A 21490-nucleotide genomic window follows, 5' to 3' on the forward strand; every position below is an offset into this window, starting at 1 on the left:
TCTCGATTTGTACGAATGTGATTGCAAGAATCTACTTTCAACACTAACAGCGGTAGCATCCGTAAATTAATTGCTATCAACAATTATAACTTAATAATAATTCCAATATACAAGGTGAGAGGCAATAAACATCTGTAGTTCTGTACATAGTTCCGTTCAAAGACAAATGTACAATAAAACATATTTTTAATAATTAAAATTGCGAATACAGTACTATATTTTCTTATTTTGCTATTCTTTAAAAATGAATGCATTTTGCAATAAAATTTTACTTTTTACCAAATAATATGGTAAAAGTGTTTTTCATACATAAACGACAATAGTGGAAGCCTTTTACTGTACTTTGTCCTTTTTTTCTCACAAAGAAACTATGTTACAGATACCTGAAACGGGAATTAACATGGAATTATTAAAATTATTGTTAGTTATTAATCTTATATTTGTTGCTGTAAAGACTGTTACCGGCAAAGTCTCGATAAATGAAGGAAATTATCGTATAGATAGGAAGTCAATTGAATTAATACGATATGATATCGAATTAATAACATACATCAACGAGGATGATTATAAGAACATAGATATTTATAACAAACTTAAATCATATTTCGACGAACAACGAGCAAAAGGCAATTTCATCTTCCAAGGTCAATCAACTATGTTTTTTCGACTTAAAAGTGAAGACGTAAACAGAATATATCTGCATATACAAAACCTGATAATAGATGAAGCGGCCACAGAAATTACTTATATTTCTAGTGATGGTATAAATACGATCATTAAACCGAGGATGCATGAATACGATAAAAAAACACAAACTGTCGCCCTTTATGTTGATGACGTTGTCCTGTATAACATTTATAATTATCGCCTAATCATGAAATTTGTCGGTAGAATAACTGATAATACAGGAAGCTTTTTCAAGACACCCTACATAAACGATCAAAGAGAAAAAATGTGAGTAGTAAAAATCCAATATAGACATATACATTTGTTAGATAAAAATTATAACAAAATGTTGGTTATTCCACTTATATTAAATTTACGCATACTTTAGATAATGCGGATAATACTCTAAACATTATATGTGCCAATATTACTTTCATATAATATTTTCTATGATATATTAAGGACCATAGAAAATAATAATGCAGCGTAATAAAAAAAACGCTAGATGATACTCTCGATTTGTCTCTTACTAGCCACATTTAAACATTCTCTAACCCAACACTTATATGCCAGCAATGATTGAGAAGATATATTGTTAAAATGTTATTATAGATGGTTTATCGCAGCAGCCGATTTCCATGGGGCTGGGGCCCGAGAAATATTTCCATGCTGGGACGAGCCGGATATCAGGACAAATTTTAACATTTCCATAAAGAATAATGAAAAATACAGAGCTTTATCGAATTCACCGATTGCAGACTTCGTGGCTACAAATGACAGCGGGATGGTTTGGACACGCTTCAACACAACGTATAATATATCCGCTTATCACGTAGCAGTTGTATTGTCCGATCTTTATCCTATTTCTGAGAATGTATGGGGCAGGAAAAGCGTGGAATCGCACATAGAATTCGCACGGAAAGTTGCTGAAAACGTCACATTGTATTTGAAAGACAAGTTTTACAAACCACAATTTCCACCGAAAGTAGATCATGTCGTAGTCCCGGGTTTCCGAGACGAAGGCCTGGAAAGTTGGGGACTCGTTCTTTATAGGTATTGCTAACAATACATATAATTCGAAAGAAATTTTAATTTTTATTGGAATAAAGATTTGCTTCTAGCAAGTTTTTTAAAATTTTACAATTTGCAAAACACTTTTGTATTTTTGATTGATCTTATTAAATAGCAACAGAAAAACGTTGTGTGATATATCATGCATTTACTGATTTAATGAGCAATACATATTTACAGCATATTATTCACATTATATTCATCAAAGTTATCGATATTATCGTTTTTACATTATATATATACGATTAAATTCAACACATAGAAAAAGAATTTTGATCGGATTATTTTATTATTTTTTAGGGAAGCAGCTATTATCTACGATGAAAAGTTAGATTCCATTGCATGGAAAATTGAAGTAGCTCGCATGGTAGCGCGTAAAATGGTACATCAATTATATGGCAACCTAATCAGCCAATCCTGGTGGTCTTATATGTGGTTAAACGAGGGTATTGCTTCGTTCCTGGCAATGAAGATCATCAAAGAGGTTGTTTTCTTAGAAACTTTCTGCGCCACTAACATAAGCGTGTAAAAGAAAAGCTGGTTGATAATACATAAAAATTTTTTTTGTTTTTATCAATTATTTTACATCTTAAAACAATTAAATATTGATAGTTGGAATTTTTTATCATATTTTCAGGGACTGAAATATAAAGATGTATTAAATTTGAAAATAAACATAACTATTTTAAATTTGAAATGATTTAGCTAAAATTGAGAAAAATTTGTTTTAAAATTTTTAAATAATAACTAATTTTTATTAAATTGCATGTCGTTTTAAGACAGGTCATTATAATTTTATATTATACAATAGCTAGAAATAGTAAAATGTTTTCTTATTAAGTAATGTTTTAATAATAACAAAATTTTTGTCGTTAGTATATAAATTCCCAGTACCCGGATTTATTCACAGTACAATATCAATATGAGTCTCTCCGTTTGAATGATTATTACGACATGCCCCTTGTATCAAAAGTCGCTACTCCCGAAGACATAAATTCTCTTTTCTCTTTTACTTATTACGTTAAAGGTAAGAATAAGTAAATATAATTAAATAATTGTGCGCAAAATATTTTTAAATATAAATGTCATAAAAACATATGAAGGAATAATTATGAAGAAATTTTTCTATCATTTATTTGTCTATTAGTTTAAGAAGACACGTTTTTTAGTGAAAGAAAAATACATACACATAATTAAAACTCATCTTTTTCTAAAAAATTAATTATGTCTTCAATTTTATTAGAGCTATATTTAAATTATTTTAACTTTATAATATTAATTGTTACAGCACCTGTATTTGTACGTATATTGGAACAAACGGTATCTCAAAGTACATTTAAAATAGGTCTCGATGATTATTTAAGCGAATAGTAAGTAATAACTATAATATATTAATTATGTACTGAATACATAATCAGACATAATAATTTAAGTATATCCGTTATAATTAAAGGTTACATAAATTAATTACATAATACACATATATAATACGTAATTTTATATTTTTTAATACAATCTCTCTGTTATAGCCTTAAATGTTACAAATTTATTTTTATAAATTTAGCCAGCTTAGATCCATCGATATTTCGACTAACACAGCTGACAAATTCTTTGATCTTCTACAAGCAACTCTACTACCTTATAACGATATATTATATTACAATTTAAAAAAGAAATTGAGTGAATGGCCGAAACAAAAGCGCTATCCCGTACTAGAGATGACGCGAGAATCTTCAGATCTGATCAAAATAAAATTATCTAACGAATATTTTAATGAAACATATGGGCAATACTTGTGGACATATGTGACTTATACTACATACTCATACTCACAGAGCGATTTTTATAAAGACAATAGATGGCTGAGTCCGCACAATCCACATTTTTACTTAACTGATATTAATGAAAACGACTGGATTATTGTCAACTCGCGACAAACTGGTGAATATAAATTAATAAATTTGTTATGCTTCTATATCTATTACACATGTAAGATTTAATTCTGTATAGTTAATTAAATAATTATGAAAGTTATTCATTGTGTACAACAGGATACTATCGTGTTAATTACGACAAGGATAATTGGGAAAAAATTATGAAATATCTAAATTCAGAGAAATATTCCAATATACATGTACTCAATCGTGCTCAGATCATCGATGACGCATATTATTTTCTATTAAGGAACAAACTTGATTTCCATTTCTTTAAAGATCTCACATACTATTTATCAAGAGAAACAAATTATGTAGTGTGGTATCCAATGTTTAAAATTATGGAAGAGGTGTCAGGCTTTTTCCCATTTCCAGAAAGTACGGAAATCAAGGTAGATAGTGATACAGATTTCGTCAATGAGAAATATTAATTATCTAATTGTTACGTATGAAATATTCGACTTATTTTTAAATGAAATACATAACTAAAAAGTTTTAATTACGTCTTTTATAACAGTTATTTTATAATAAGTATTTTATTTTAACTGGTATAAAATTTAAAAAAAACGGAATATGATTATATTTCCTGTATGGATAATAATTTTAGTATTTTATAATCATACATATATTTTATGCCATATTATTATTATAAATATTAATTCATTAATATATTATAGAATTTCTCAACCTAAATGTATATGCTGTCATATCTGATCTTAAATTGAAAAAGTAATATTTTACAGTTACATCTCAATATTTCTCTTTAACAGATATAGATCGCGACTTAAAAGTTTGTAACAATTTTCTAAAAATAGAAATAATTTTTTATTTAAAAGTAATTTATCTCAACAGAGTATATGTAATAACTACATTTTTGAAAACTAATATTTTATATGAAAAACATGAAAGAATTAAAAGAAACGTATTTTAACTTGAAAAATATAAATACTAATACTTGATATATAATAAGATTATCTAAACGTGCCTGTCTGCTTATACATAATCCGTCTTATTACAATAACAAAAAAATTAATGTAAAATTTTTGTTATTAATTTGTTTTTAGAAACATTTTCAGTGGATCTCGGAATCTGTTCTGAGAAAGATAGGATATACAAACAAAGTAAAAGAGGATGTTTTTACTGAATGTTTAAGACAAGAAGCCGCAAAATGGGCATGCAACTTGCATTCATCGGAGTGTACTAATGGTGCCATTCTGAAATTAACATCACTTCACAAAAAGCGGTACGAATAATACTTTTCATAATTACGGTTTATCTAGTCATGCTCGATAAAAAATTGTCAAAGTATGAAATGATAAGACGTAAAACGTAACTAATAACAAATTTTTATTCTTTTACTAAATATTCCAGACTTTCGCCGATTTGGAAGGAATGGACATACTGTAAAGGACTGATGTCAGCGAGCAATAGTTCATGGAATAAAGTGTTGCATTCAGGAGTATTAGATAATAACCTTTTACGATTTTTAGCGTGCACTAAAAATCATACCGTCATCATCGGTTATCTCGATTTATTAAAATCGGAACGTTTTACTAAAGCACAATATCGTATCACAGTTTTCCATTCCATTATTGCACGACATGCGAGAAATGAATTAGTGCTCACTTATATTCTAGACAATTTTGCAAATGTTGTACCTAAGTAAGAATATTCTTTACACAAAAAACACATATTGTTTAAAATTGTAAAAGTTTGTTATATGTATTAATTGTAATTATATTTGGAATTTTGTTTCTACAGGGAAATTAAAAAGATTTTAGCGTTAACAGATATTATTAATCATCAGTATTCTAAAGATCAACTTGACAAGGTAAAGTTTAAGAAATATAAATATATATAATACATTTCTTGATTGTGTTGAAAAGATATTATTGCAGACAAATGTAGAATTAGATTCCAATTCTTCTACATTCCTTTTGTAGATTCCTTTTCCACAGTATTTTTGTTCATCTTCCTTCTTGAATTATTACTCTATCTCTTTTTCCTCAGTCCCTCTTAATACATTTCCGATTTTCTTATTTGATGTATTTCTCTGAGTGTTTTTCTTTTTACTTTCTCTTCATACTTCGATATGATTCCTCTTAATTCCTTTTCCACGATTTTCTATTCTGTTCTTTCTTATTCTCTTTTTGATCGCTATATTATTTCTTTTTCTTCGATTCGAGAAAGAAATACTTTCAGAAATACTTATAAAATTTCTTCTTCAATCATTTATTTTTCTCATTATTTTGTCGTGTCTTTTTCTATACTATGAACAAATTCTCCTTTGTTTTTCCATAGTCTAAATAAATATTAAAATATCGATGAATATTGTCTTTCATATTCAACAAGAATAATGCATTAATAATGACTGTTGACATAATCTGTTTCAGGTTTATAACTACGTAGGAAAGAATTTCTCTGACAAAATGTTTTCACGACTTATCCTAAAGATAAATAGACGATCGTCACAAATCACTAAACACGTTGGCTATTTCAAGAGCTTTTTAAAAACGGAGTGAATTAATATTTAAGAATATTATGTACTTATCTACATATATGTAATATCATGTATTCTATTATTATATAAATATATTTTTATGTCTTATTTTATTCTTATTTTCAATTATACATTTCATATTAGTAATTTTTCTTTACTATCGGTCTTTAATAATATCTCCACGATCGCGCAATATATAGCTATTAAAACTTGCTAATCGGACGCATATTTTTTCGGAAAAATTATCTTGAATATAACAACTGTAATATATTTTATTCAAATGCGTCATTATTTTATTTAGCTCATTAATTAGAGATTGAGACGATTGTAGCGTTGATAGATATTATAAATCATGTGTATTCTAGAATTCAAATTGTTAAGGTAAATTTTATCTACGTGTATAAAGTTATATGTTATCTGATTGGGCAAAAGCAAGATATTATTGTGGCATAATATTATAAACACACAGATATATATATATATATATATATATATATATATACAGACAGTTTTCTTTAGATTACTTTTCCACGGTATCCTTCTTCAATCTTGCTTTTTGTATTACTGCTTTATTTCTCTCTTTTCAAGTTTTCTTGATATTTTTTTCTATTTTCTTTTTTGATGTCCCTCTGCATTTTTTTCTTATTTTTTTCTCTCTTCATAAGATTTCTCTCAATTCTTTTTCCACAATTTCAGTCTTTTCTATTTTTTCGATCGCTATTTATTTTCTCTTCTCCGATCCTCCATAAAGAAATATTTTCCAAATTTCTTCTTCTGACACTATTTCGTGATTCTCGCCGTTTTTTATGTATTGTGAAAAAGTTCTTTGGTTCGTCTTCGATTTACGATTTTTTTTATCTCTCTTCTTCTTTTCGTCTTCTAGATGAATATTACAATATCTAAAATATTGTCTCTTATATTTAATAAAAATAATGCAGTAATAATAAATGTTGACATAATCTGTTTTAGGTCCTTTACGATGCACAAAGAACTTTATATACTAAAGGGTTTAAGTATGTTATCGGAAAGGCAAATATACGATTATCAGAAATCAATAAACACGTTGACTATTTCAAAAAATTTTTAACAACAAAGCAAATTAATGTTTAAAAATATTATGTATTTATCTATATATAATATTATATATTTTATTGTTGTAAAAATAAATTTTTATGTTTTACTTCTATTTCTTATTTTCAAATATGCATTTTTTATTTGTGATCTTCCTTCACTATCAGCATTTAATAATATCCCATCAGCGATCGCACGATCATATATATATTGATTTAAAAACTTTGAAAATTTTAAACATAAATTTATTATTAAACATAAATTATTAATCATCTGTATTCTAAAGATCAACTTGACAAGGTAAAGTTTAATGAATATAAATATATATAACACATTTCTTGATTGTGTTGAAAAGATATTGTTGCAGAGAGACAAATGAAGAATTAGATTCCAATTCCTTTAGATTCCTTTTCCACAGTTTTCTTTTTCAAACTTTCTTCTTGTATTATTGCTTTATCTCCTTTCCCCTCAATCTTTCTTAACACATCTTCCTATTTTGTTCTTTGATATTTCCTCTGTCCTTTTTTCTTCTTCCTCTCTGTTCGTACTTCTCGATATGATTCCTCTTAATTTCTCTTCCACGTTTTTCAATTTTATTTTTTCTTATTCTTTTTTGGATCGCTATATTATTTCTTCTTTTTCGATTGGAGAAAAAGAAATACTTTCAGAAATACTTACGAAATTTCTTCTTCGATCATTTATATTCTTCTCACTATTTTGTCGTGTCTTTTTCTATACTGTGAACAAATTCTTCTTAGTTCGTTTTTCACAATTTTCTTCCATCTCCCTTCTTCGACTGTTTTTCCATCGTCTGAATAAATATTACAATATCGATGAATTGTCTTTCATATTCAACAAAAATAATGTAGTAATAATGACTGTTGACATAATCTGTTTCAGGTTTATGACTACGCACAAAATAATTTCTTGAATAAAATGTTTTCACATATTATCCAAAAGATAAATGTACGATCGTCAGAAATTGCTAAACACGTAACCTATTTCAAGAAATTTTTGAAAACGTAATAAATCAATGTTTAGATATATTATGTATTTATCTATATATAATATATCATCAATATAATATAATAAAATATGTATATTTTATTGTTACATGAATACATTTTTATCTTTTATTTCTAGTCTTATTTTCAATTATGCAATTTTTATTAATAATTTTCTTTCACTATCAGTGCTTTATAATATCCTAACAACTTATGACCCTTATGACAATATATCTAGAAGTCCTATTAAAATTTGTCCATTTGTCTCAGAAAAAGTTTAGATATATAAGACGACATCACTTCTTAGTTAATAGTTTTTGAAGAATAAATTTATAAATGTACTTTTCAAAATACATCTTTTTTTAAATAAAACAGAAATGAGCTTGTATCTGAAAGATATAAATAGAGAATGAATAGACCAATGCAAGTTAGCAAGAGCTTCTACTATTAACTTAGCTCTACGACAGTTATGTTATTATTACTGTTACATACGACCTTACAGTTTGTTTTCACGATCCCACATATTTATTACGAGCTGTTGATACTGTCGTTAGTATTCGGAGACTTCTCGATATGTACGAATGTGATTGCAAGAATCTACTTCCAACACTAACAGCGGTAGCATCCGTAAATTAATTGCTATCAACAATTATAACTTAATAATAATTCCAATATACAAGGTGAGAGACAAGAAACATCTGTAGTTCTGTACATAGTTCCGTTCAAAGACAAATGTACAATAAAACATATTTTTAATAATTAAAATTGCGAATACAGTACTATATTTTCTTATTTTGCTATTCTTTAAAAATGAATGCATTTTGCAATAAAATTTTACTTTTTACCAAATAAAATGGTAAAAGTGTTTTTCATACATAAACGACAATAGTGGAAGCCTTTTACTGTACTTTGTCCTTTTTTTCTCACAAAGAAACTTTGTTACAGATACCTGAAACGGTAATTAACATGGAATTACTAAAATTATTGTTAGTTATTAATCTTATATTTGTTGCTGTAAAGACTGTTACCGGCAAAGTCTCGATAAATGAAGGAAATTATCGTATAGATAGGAAGTCAATTGAATTAATACGATATGATATCGAATTAATAACATACATCAACGAGGATGATTATAAGAACATAGATATTTATAACAAATTTAAATCATATTTCGACGAGCAACGAGCAAAAGGCAATTTCATCTTCCAAGGTCAATCAACTATGTTTTTCCGTCTTAAAAGTAAAGACGTAAATAGAATACATCTGCATATACAAAACCTGATAATAGATGAAGCGGCCACAGAAATTACTTATTCTTCTAGTGATGGTATAAGTACGATCTATAAACCGAGGATGCATGAATACGATAAAAAAACACAAACTGTCATCCTTCATGTTGATGATACCATCCCGTATAACTTTTATAATTATCGCCTAATCATGAAATTTGTCGGTAGAATAACTGATAATACAGGAAGCTTTTTTAAAATATCTTACATAAACAATAAAGGAGAAGAAAAGTGAGTAGTAAAAATCCAATAGATATATACATTTGTTAGATAAAAATTATAACAAAATGCGAATTATTCCACTTATATTAAATGTACGCATACTTTAGATAATGCGGATAATAAGCTAAATATATATGTGCTAATATTAACTTTTATATAATATATTTTATGATACATTAAGGACCATAGAAAATAATAATACAGCGTAATGAAAAAAACGCTAGATGATATTCTCGATTTGTCTCTTACTAGCCACATTTAAACATTCTCTAACCCAACACTTATATGCCAGCAACGATTGAGAAGATATATTGTTAAATTGTTATAGGTGGTTTATCGCAGCAGCCGATTTCCATGGGGCTGGGGCCCGAGAAATATTTCCATGCTGGGACGAGCCGGATATCAAGACCAACTTTACCATTTCAATGAAGCATAATCATAATCTTATACCTATATCGAATTCACCGATTGACCATATTTATAAATATAACAACGTCATGTCCATGACACGTTTCAAAACAACGTATAACATATCCCTTTATCAAGTAGCAGTTGTATTGTCCGAATTCGATTTTGACCCGAGAACAAACACGTGGTGCAGACAAAACGTGAGACCGCAATTAGAATTCGCACGGAAAGTTGCTGAAAATGCCACATTGTATTTAAAAGACAAGTTTTTCGAACCACAATTTCCATCGAAAGTAAATCATATTGTAGTCCCGGGTTTCCGAGACGAAGGCCTGGAAAGTTGGGGACTCGTTCTTTATAGGTATTGCTAAAAATACATATAATTTAAAAGAAATTTTAATCTTTATTAAAAAGACGATTTCTTACCAATAAATTTTCTAAAATTTCACGATTTGCAATACACACATTTTTGTATTCCGATTGATCTTATTATATAAATAGCAACAGATAAACATTGTGTGATACGTTATGCATTTACTGATTTAATGAGCAATGCACATTTACAGCATATATCATTTACATCATTCATCGAAATTATTGATATTATCATTTTTACATCGACCACGATTAATGCTTAAAAGAAGATTTTTTTATTGGATTATTTTATTATTTTTTAGAGAAACAGACGTTATGTATGATAAAAAATTAGATTCCATTGCGTGGAAATTTGAAGTAGCACGCAAGGTAGCGCGTAAAATAGTACATCAATTCTTTTGCAATCTAATCGGGCAATCTTGGTGGTCTTATATGTGGTTAAACGAAGGTATTGCTTCGTTCTTGGCAACAAAGATCGTCAAAAAGGTTGTTTCTTTATAAACTTTTTCTGCCACTATGCATGTAAAAGAAAACCTGGTTGATAATACATAAAAAGTTTTTTTGCTTTCATCAATTACTTTACATCTTAAAACAATTAAATATTGATTGTTGGAATTTTATCATATTTTCATGTGACTAAAATATAAAGGTACCTATATTGAATTTGAAAATAAACATCTATTTTAAATTTGAAATGTTTTAGCTAGAATTCAAGAATTTGTTTTAAAATTTTCAAATGCTAACTAGTTTCTATTAAATTGCATGTCGTTTTAAGACAGGTCATTATAATGTTAAATTATACAATAACTAGAAATAGTAAAATGTTCTCTTACTATAAGTAATTTTTTAATAGTATCAAAATTTTTGTCGCTAGTATGTACATTCTCACCTCATGGATTTATTCGCAGTACAATTTCAATATGAGTCTCTCCGTTTGAATGATTATTACGATATGCCTCTTGTATCAGATGTCATTAGACCCTCTGACATAAATTCTCTTTTTTCTTTTACTTATTACGTTAAAGGTAAGAATAAATAAATATAGTTATAATGGTGTATAGAAAAAAATGTTTAAATATAAATGTCATAGAAACATATAAAATAATAATTGTGAAGAAATTTTTCCATCATCTATTTGTCTATTAGTTTGAGAAGACATATTTTTTAGTGAAAGGAAAATACATACACATAATTGAAACTTAAAACTCATCCTTTTCTACAAAATTATTGTGTCTTTAGAGAGTTTTATTAGAATTATATTTAAGTTATTTTAAACATGCTTAATTATATTTTATAGCTTGATAATATTAATTGTTACAGCACCAGCATTTATACGTGTATTGGAACAAACGGTATCTCCAAGTACATTTGAAATAGGTCTCGATGATTATTTAAACAAATAGTAAGTAATAACTATAATATAGTAATTATGTACAGAATACATAATCAGACATAATAATTTAAGTATCCATTATAATTAAAGGTTACATAAATTATTAACATAATATATATAATACGTGATTTTATATTTTTTAATACAATCTCTCTGTTATAATCTTAAATGTTACAAATTTATCTTTATAAATTTAGCCAGCTTAGATCCATCGATATTTCGACTAACACAGCTGACAAATTCTTTGATCTTCTACAAGCAACTCTACTACCTTATAACCATATAAAATATGCCAATTTAAAAAAGAAATTGAGTGAATGGCCGAAACAAAAGCGCTATCCCGTACTGGAGGTGACGCGAGAATCTTCAGGAAACATGATCAAAATAAAATTATCGCAAGACTATGTTAATGAAACATATGGGCAATACTTGTGGACATATGTGACTTATACTACACAGAGCCGTGATGAAGATGGAAAATGGCTGAGTCCGCACAATCCACATTTTCACCTAACTGATATTAATAAAAACGACTGGATCATTGTCAACGTACGACAAGCTGGTAAATATAAATTAATAAATTTGTTATGCTTCTATATCTATTACACATGTGTAAGATTTTATATGTTTTTCTGCATAGTTAATCAAATAGTTAATGAAATTTATTCATTGTATACGACAGGATACTATCGTGTTAATTACGACTATTATAACTGGGAAAAACTTATGAAATATCTAAATTCAGAGAAATATCATAATATTCATGTACTCAATCGTGCTCAAATCATCGATGATGCCTATTATTTTCTATTAAATTACCAACTTGACGTCCATTTCTTCAAAAGTCTCACGTACTATCTATCATGTGAAACAAATTATGTAGCGTGGTATCCAATGTTTAAAATTATGGAAGAGCTATCGGTCTTTTTCCCATTTCCAGAAAGTACGGAAATCAAGGTAAATAGTCATAGATCTTGTCAATGAAAAATATTAATTATCTGATCGTTTTGTATAAAATATCGGACTTATTAAAAAAAAAAAAAAAATTCACGTAAATAAAATACATAACTAAAAAGTTGTAATTTCGTGTTTTTATAACAGTTATTTTATTTAAATTAGATGTAGTTAAAAACGGTATATGATTATATTTCCTCTATGGATAATAATTTTAGTTCTATATCTATATATGTACATATATATCTTAAGCCATATTATTATTACAAATATTAATTTACTAATATATTATAGAATTTCTCAAGCTGATGGTATACATGCTGTCATATCTGATCTTAAATTCAAAAAGTAATCTTTCACAGTTACGTCAATATTCTTCTTTAATAGGTATAGATCGCGACTTAAAAGTTAACACTTTCCTAAAAATAAAAAGCATTTTATGCAAAAAAGTAATTTATCTCAACAGTATATGTAGGTATATGTATATAGCAATCAAATTTTTGAAAATTGACATTTTATATATGAGAAAAAATGAAAGTATTAGAAGAAAACGTATTTTAGCTATTAAAATGTGAAGAAATATAAATAATTAAAATATAATAAAATTTTCTAAACGTATATATATGTATATGTGCTCATATACTATGCCTCTTGTTACAATGTTCTTAGGAACACTTTCAAAAAATCTTGGAATCTGTTCTGAAAAAGATAGGATACACAGACAACGTAAAAGAGGATGTTTTAACTGAATGCCTAAGACAAGAAGCCGCAAAATGGGCATGCAATCTGAATTCTTTGGAGTGTACAGCCAGTGCCGATTTGAAATTAACAGCACGTCACACGAAGCCGTACGGATAATACTTTTTACAATTGCGGTTTATCTAATGCTCAAGAAAAATTATCAAAATATAAAATAATAAAAAAGTAACTGTCAGGAAGTAACACATTTTTATCTTTCCACTAAATATTCTAGACTTTCGCCGGTTTGGAAGGAATGGACATACTGTAAAGGACTGATGTCAGCGGACGATATTTCATGGAATGAAGTGCTTAATTCAGAAGTATTAGATAATAACCTTTTACGATTTTTAGCGTGCACTAAAAATCATACCGTCATCATCCGTTATCTCGATTTATTGAAATCGGGACGTTTTATTAAAGCACAACATCGTATCACAGCTTTCCATTCTATTATTGCACGACATGCGAGAAATGACTTAGTGCTCGATCATATTATAAACAATTTTTCAAATGTAGTACCTAGGTAAGAACATTCTTTACATAAACACATATTGTTTAAAATTGTAAAAGTTTGTTATGTATTAATTGTAATTATATCTGTAATTTTTTTTGCAGGGAGATTAAGACGATTGTAGCGTTAATAGATATTATTAATCATCTGTATTCTGAAGATCAACTTGACCAGGTAAATTTTCTGAATATAAATATATATAACACACATTTCTTGATTGTGTTGAAAAAAAAATATTATTATATTGTAGACACATGTAGAATTAAGTTCCAATTCTTTTTTATGTCTTTTATACAGTATCTTTGTTCAGTCTTCCTTCTTGAATTATTACTTTATCTCTTTTTCCTCAGTCCCTCTTAATACATTTCCTATTTTCTTATTTTATGTTTTTCTCTGCGTGTTTTTCTTCTTCCTCTCTCTTCATACTTTGATATGATTCCTCTTAATTCCTATTCCATTTTTATCAATTTTATTCTTTTTTATTTTTTTATCGCTGTTGTTTTTTCTTCTTCGATTCTCCATAAAAATTCTCCACGTTTCAAAATGCTTACGAAATTTCTTCCTTGATTATTTATTCTTCTTACTATTTTATCATATCTTTTTCTATATTGTGAACAAATTTTTTTGGTTGGTTTTCTAAAATTTTCTTCAATCTCTTTTCTTCGGCTGGTTCTGGATGAATATTACAATATTCCGCCTTCTAAATGAATATTACAATATCAATAAATTGTCTCTTATATTCAATAAATATAAGTAGCAGTAATTAATGTTGATATAATCTGTTTCAGATTTATAACTGCGCACAAAATCATGTCTCTAATAAAATATTTTCGTATGTTATTCGAAAGATAAATATACGATCGTCAGAAATCACGTTAGCTACTTCAAAAACTATCGACTTGTTAAAAACTGAATGATTAAATGTTTAAAAGTATTATGTGTTTATCTATATATAATATCATAAATATAATATAATAAAATATGTATATGTTATTATTACATGAATAAATTTTAATGTTTTTCTTTCAGTCTTATTTTCAATTGTGCATTTCTTATTAGTAATTTTCTTTCACTATCGGTCCTTAATAATATCCCGTCGACGCCCTCTCATATGATAATATATCTATTAATATAATAGGTTAGAAATTTTAGAGAATAAAAACAATTATTATTAGTTATTACTACTATTTTGTCAGACAATTCACTTTCTTATTTCATTACTCACGCCCTTAATCGCTTAAATCATATTCAAAAGGAAATAGAGACAAAAAAATGAGTTTATAATACGGTTATTAATTTATAAAAGACATAAATACACACATACATGTAGATACATAGAAATTATAAAATTTGATAAATAACAACAGATAATACATATTTTACGAGGAAATAGTTTTTTATAAAAAAGTTAAGCATACTTTTTTAGAAAAATTATTTTAAATATAAAAGCTGTATTATTTTGATCATTATTTTATTTATTCTTTATTATTTTATTTAGCCTATTAATTAAAATATTTACAGCCTTATAGTTGTGTTATTATTATTGTTACGTACGACCTTACAGAATTATTTCAAGATTCCACGTATTTATTATGAGCTATTAATATTGTCGTTAGTATTCGGCGAACTCTCGACATGTAAGGTTGTGGATTGCAAGAACATACTTCTGCTCCTAACAATGGTAATTTATCAACCGTTAATTAATATTACTATCAAAAATTATACCTTAATCACAATTCCCCGATATAATTCCAAGATAAGAGATAAGAAATATATGTAGTTTTTTAAAGGAAAGTTATTAGTTTTTTTTTTCAAATAGATGGTATATTTAATAAATTGCTATGATCGAAATTATATTGTTTTCTATGACCTTTGTATAAATGTCACAATAACGGAATATCTTTAATGAACTTTGTGTTTGTACTTTTTACCTTCTCTCTGAAAAGGTTGTTACAGGTATCTAAAACAAGAATCGACATGGAATATTTAACGTTATTGTTAGACGTTATTCTAATATTCATCTCTGTAAAGAGTGCTGCCGGCACTTATTCACCGACTGAAGTATATTGTCTTAAACATGTGCAGCCAATAAAACTAATAGGCTATAACGTCGAATTAACACCATACATCAATGAAGATGACTATAAAAATACAACTATTAATAAGAAATTTAAATCATATATTGATGAGCAACGAGCAAGAGGCAATTTTATCTTCTATGGTGAATCTACTATGTCTTTTAAAAGTATAGGTAAACTAAGAAGGATATGCCTGCATGCAGTAAACCTGGAAATAGATCAAACGGCGACGGAAATTGTTTTTAACAATGTGACTTATGTACCGAGGACTCACATATACGATCAAAAATCGCAAGTTGTCGAACTTTATTTTGAGACAGGTTTGCGGCGTAATTCTTATTATACTTACCGCCTAAACATGAAATTTGTCGGTAGTATAACTGATAACACAGGAGGCTTTGTCAAAACATTTTATATAAACAGTAGAGGAGAAAAAACGTGAGTAGTAAAAATTCAATAGAAATAAATCCATTTGTTACATATAAATTATAACATAATTATTTTTTGTATCCTTAATTGGCTTATATTTTAAATAATTCGGATAAGAATCTAAATATTATAAACATTTTGTCACATAAATACTACATAACACAAAATATATTGCTCTGCATTATGTAATAAAGATTGCAGAGTATATTAATAATTTAAGATAATGAAAAGATGCTACATTATTCTTATATGCCGGCAATGATGGAAAATCTAAGATATACATATACTGTATATATATACTGTTAAAATGCAATAGGTGGATTATCGCGGCAGCCAATTTCCGAGGAATTGCGGCCCGACAAATATTTCCATGCTGGGACGAGCCGGATCTCAGGACCAAATTTACTATTTCCATAAAGCATCATAAAAATTACACAGCTTTATCGAATTCGCCGATTAACTACGTGTCTACAGACAAAAATGGGATGGTTTGGACACGTTTCAGGAAAACGGATAACATATCCCCTTATCACGTAGCGGTTGTATTGTCGGATCTCGACAGCATTTCTGAAAATGTGTGGTGCAGAGATCTCGTGGGACCGCAAACAGAATTTGCACAGAAAGTTGCTGAAAATGTCACATTGTATTTGAAACGCTTGTTTCACGACGGACAGTTTCCACCGAAAGTAGATCATGTTGTAATCCCGGGTTTTCGAGATGAAGGCCTGGAAAGTTGGGGACTCGTTCTTTATAGGTATTGCTTACATATAATTAAAAAGAAATTTTAATCTGTAATGGCAGAAATTTTCCTTGTAGTAAATTTCCTAGAATTTAAAAATTAAATAGAACGCAGAACAATGCATATTTACAGCATATCACTTACATCGAACATCATAAATATTGGTATTACGAATTTCATATCGGACCAAGATTACACTCGGCTCTTACAATTAGAGGGAGACTTTTGATCAAAATATTTTATTATTATATTATTTTTTAGGGAGGAAGCAGTTATTTACAATAAAAGTTTAGATACCATTGCGTGGAAATTTGAAGTAGCACGCATAGTAGCGCGTAAAATGGTACATCAATACTTTAGCAACCTGGTTGGCCAAACTTGGTGGAATTATCTGTGGTTAAACGAAGGCATTGCTACGTTGTTATCAATGAAAATCGTAAAAGAGGTTGTTTTCCTTTAAACTTTTTATGTCACTAATACGCAATTTAAAAAAATGTTAATATTGTTAGAAAGTTTATGAAATTCTATAAACTATTTTTATTCTTTAAAACCGTTAGATATTAGTTTAAATTTAAATAAAAAATTTTCAAAATTTTATGAGATCTAAAATGTAAATAAATATTAAGGGCTGGTTGTTCCAGCCTGTTGGTAAACTACCTAATAGTTAAATCATATGTATGTCTTTGTTTATCCTTTACATTGGACAAAGATAGACATGTGATTTAACTATCAGGTAGCTTACCAATAGGTTGGAACAACCGGTCCTAAGTGTGAAATTACACACACCTCCTAAAAGTAAAATAAAAACTTATTAAAAAGTATATGACTAATTTTCGTTAAAATATATGTCATTTTAGAAAATGTTACTATACATTTAATCTATTATTGTTATAAAAGTAAAGAGCTTTATTTTGCATTATAGCAAACAATATATTACTATATATTCTTATTGAATAATTATTTGATCAAATTAAAATTTTTGTCACTAGTTTATAAATTTCCATCTGATGGATTTACTCGCAGTACAATTTCAACATGAGTCTCTCCGTTTGAATGATTACTACGATATGCCTCTTATAATAGAACCTGTTAATTCACCGTCTGATATAAATTCTCTTTTTTCTTTTACTTATTACATTAAAGGTAAGAGTAAGTGTCGCTAAGTTATTATCCATAAAAAATATCTAAGTGTATAGATTATAGATCATAAAACCATATAGAAGATTTACTGCTTTGTCTATACCTAATCTATTTATCGGTTATAATATTGCTAAGACATAATTTTTACTAAGAAAACAATACGTAGGCCTAATTAAAATTTTAAACTCATTTTCTCTTTAAAATTAGTTATAATGTCGAATATATTAAAATTAAAAATTGAATTATTTTACACCTGTTTAATCACATTTCTATGATATTAATTGTTGTAGCACCCGTTTTTATACGTTCATTGTCACAAATGGTATCCGAACATACATTTCTCCAAGGTCTTAATAAATATTTAACCACGTAGTAAGTAATAAAATAACTATAATATAATAATTATGTACTGAATACATGAACAAATGTAATAATAAATATCTGTTATAAAATTAATATACGGATAAAATGAATCGTAATTTTATGTCTTCTAATGCAATGTCCTTGTTAACCTTTAATATTAAACTTTACAAATTTAGCCAATTTATATCCGACGATATTTATATTACTACAACTGACATATTCTTCGATGCTCTTCAAAAAGTAGAGTTGTATAAATCAGATATTAATTTAACAATGAAAATGAATGAATGGACAACGCGAAATCGCTATCCCCTACTGCAGATGACCCGAGAATCTTCTGGAGACAATGTCGAAATAACATTGCAAGAATATCTTGATAAATCATATCCGAAAGACTTGTATGTTCGAGTGACTTATACTACACAGAATGCACTTAATATTACTAAGGAAAAATGGCTGACTCCGCAGATGCCAATTTTACATTTAACTGATATTAAGAAAAATGACTGGATTATCGTCAACGTACAACAAGCTGGTTAATATAAATCAATAAATTTATTGTGTTTCTATATCCATTTTATATAATTTTCTGCATAATTAATCATGAAATTTATTTATTGTATTCGACAGGATATTATCGTGTAAATTATGACAAAGATAATTGGAAAAAACTTAAAGAATATCTAAATTCAACGGAATATATCAATATACATGTACTTAATTGTGCTCAGATTATCGATGACGCATATTATTTCCTATTAAAGAATAAACTCGACTTCCGTTTCTTCAAAAATCTCACGCACTATCTATCACGTGAAACAAATTATGTAGCGTGGTATCCTATGTTAAAAATTATAGAAGAGATATCAGGCTTCTTTCTATTTCCAGAAAGTACAGAAGTTCAGGTAAATATAGATTTATATATTTAAAAACTTTACTAAAATAAAACACGCATTTTTTAAGACCAATTACATCCTTTAAAATAAATATAGAATATAAATAACCGATATGTGTTATCATATTTGCTGTATTGAGTATATGTTTAGTATTTTAAAAATTATTTTATAATACTATCTTTTTCTTATGCCATATTATTATTATAAGTATTACTCGACTAGTATATAACAAAATTTTTAAAGCTGATACTATATCTAAAATACTATATTTGATTATAAATTCAGAAAGTGAACTTTTACAGTTGTATATACTTTTCTCTCTATTTGATCCCTACTTTATAGAAAGTATTCATAAAATAAAACTCATAAAATATTCTTACAAATAGAAAAAATTGTACATATACAAGAAATTTTTATCTTTTAACAGATTATATGTAATAATTAGTTTTAAAATGTTAATTTTATAAAACCATATTACAAGACCAAAATCTCTGAAAACTAATATAAGGCTCTTAATGAGAGAAAGATCAATGAATTAGAGTAACGTGCTTTAAATGATTGTAATATTAAAAAATAAAGAATTGAACTATAAAGATTTTTTAAATAAATATATATATATTTATTTCTATATTCTATATTGTACCTCCCTTCTCCTTCTCCCGAGAAAAATATTATCACAACTCGATAATTAAATTCACAATTTTCAGTCAAAAGAAAATATAATTTTTTTTTTAATGTATGTTATTTATTAATTTCTAGGAACACTTCCGAACAGTCTTAAATTTTGTTCTGGGAAAAATAGGATATTCATTCATTATTGGGGACATGTCGAAGGATGATGATTTTATTAAATGTTTAAGACAAGAAGTCGCAAAATGGGCATGCATTCTAAATTCTCGGCAGTGTGCGAATGTTGCCATTCGTGAATTAAGGATGCATAAGGATAGACCGTACGGATATTTAAATATATATAATTAAGATGATAAGAGCGTAATATAACAAATTTTTGTCCTTTTACTAAATATTGTAGAATTTTGCCGGGGTGGAAGAAATGGACATACTGTAACGGACTGATGTCAGCAAACGATATTTTTTGGAACAAAGTGTTTAAGACAGAAGTATTAGATAATAATCTTTTAGAATATTTAGCGTGCACTAAAAATCATACCATCATTATTGGTTATCTCGATTTATTGAAATCGGGACACTTTACTGAAGCACAACACCGTATCACAGTCTTTCATTCTATTATTGCACGACATGCGAGAAATGACTTAGTGCTCCATCATATTATAGACAATTTTGATAATGTTGTACCTAGGTAAGAATATTCTTTTCACAAACGTATATTGTTTAAAATAATAAAAGTTTTTTATATCTATTAATTGTGATTATATCTGGCATTACGTTTTTGCAGAGAGATTGAGACGATTGTAGCGTTGATAGATATTATAAATCATGTATATTCTAGAATTCAAATTGTTAAGGTAAATTTTATCTACGTGTATAAAGTTATACGTTATCTGATTGTGCAAAAGCAAAATATTATTGTAACATAGTATTATAGACACATATATATATATACAGACAGTTTTCTTTACATTACTTTTCCACGGTATCCTTCTTCAATCTTGCTTTTTGTGTTACTGCTTTATCTCTCCCTCTTCAAGTTTTCTTGATATTTTTTTCTATTTTCTTTTTTGATG

At 27.6% G+C, this 21490-nt stretch overlaps 2 protein-coding genes and 1 long non-coding RNA gene across 3 annotated transcripts; all 3 read left to right on the plus strand.

Annotated features, from left to right (window-relative positions):
• LOC139820268 (aminopeptidase N-like) lies at positions 1 to 6200 on the plus strand. Its single transcript, XM_071790414.1, has 12 exons — positions 1 to 114; positions 380 to 954; positions 1279 to 1719; positions 2038 to 2221; positions 2614 to 2764; positions 3026 to 3107; positions 3302 to 3678; positions 3789 to 4063; positions 4736 to 4914; positions 5043 to 5333; positions 5433 to 5502; positions 6065 to 6200. The coding sequence occupies exons 2-12, from the start codon at positions 401 to 403 to the stop codon at positions 6191 to 6193; spliced, it is 2733 nt and encodes a 910-aa protein (XP_071646515.1). The 5' UTR covers positions 1 to 114; positions 380 to 400; the 3' UTR covers positions 6194 to 6200.
• A 3006-nt stretch (positions 6201 to 9206) lies between these two features.
• LOC139820269 (glutamyl aminopeptidase-like) lies at positions 9207 to 15056 on the plus strand. The gene is made up of 11 exons (XM_071790415.1): positions 9207 to 9766; positions 10086 to 10526; positions 10843 to 11026; positions 11415 to 11565; positions 11861 to 11942; positions 12131 to 12495; positions 12616 to 12890; positions 13557 to 13735; positions 13861 to 14151; positions 14244 to 14313; positions 14928 to 15056. Exons 1-11 carry the CDS (start codon positions 9213 to 9215, stop codon positions 15054 to 15056), a joined length of 2721 nt encoding a protein of 906 aa, XP_071646516.1. The 5' UTR covers positions 9207 to 9212.
• A 5510-nt stretch (positions 15057 to 20566) lies between these two features.
• Positions 20567 to 21284, plus strand: LOC139820949 (uncharacterized). Its single transcript, XR_011734150.1, has 3 exons — positions 20567 to 20734; positions 20815 to 21105; positions 21202 to 21284. It is a non-coding gene; the product is annotated as an uncharacterized lncRNA (long non-coding RNA).
• Positions 21285 to 21490: the final 206 nt, after the last annotated feature.

The sequence above is a fragment of the Temnothorax longispinosus genome, chromosome 10, assembly GCF_030848805.1.
Source record: "Temnothorax longispinosus isolate EJ_2023e chromosome 10, Tlon_JGU_v1, whole genome shotgun sequence".
Classification (NCBI taxonomy): Eukaryota; Metazoa; Arthropoda; class Insecta; order Hymenoptera; family Formicidae; genus Temnothorax; species Temnothorax longispinosus.

Excerpts from the sequence above, each read along its gene's own strand:
- LOC139820269 (XM_071790415.1), top strand. The coding sequence starts at position 9,213 with ATGGAATTACTAAAATTATTGTTAGTTATTAATCTTATATTTGTTGCT. Across the intron at positions 9,767-10,085 it reads AACAATAAAGGAGAAGAAAA|GTGGTTTATCGCAGCAGCCG; the intron begins GTGAGTAGTAAA and ends AAATTGTTATAG. Across the intron at positions 12,496-12,615 it reads TGTCAACGTACGACAAGCTG|GATACTATCGTGTTAATTAC; the intron begins GTAAATATAAAT and ends TGTATACGACAG.
- LOC139820268 (XM_071790414.1), top strand. The coding sequence starts at position 401 with ATGGAATTATTAAAATTATTGTTAGTTATTAATCTTATATTTGTTGCT. Across the intron at positions 955-1,278 it reads AACGATCAAAGAGAAAAAAT|ATGGTTTATCGCAGCAGCCG; the intron begins GTGAGTAGTAAA and ends ATGTTATTATAG. Across the intron at positions 4,915-5,042 it reads ACATCACTTCACAAAAAGCG|ACTTTCGCCGATTTGGAAGG; the intron begins GTACGAATAATA and ends TAAATATTCCAG.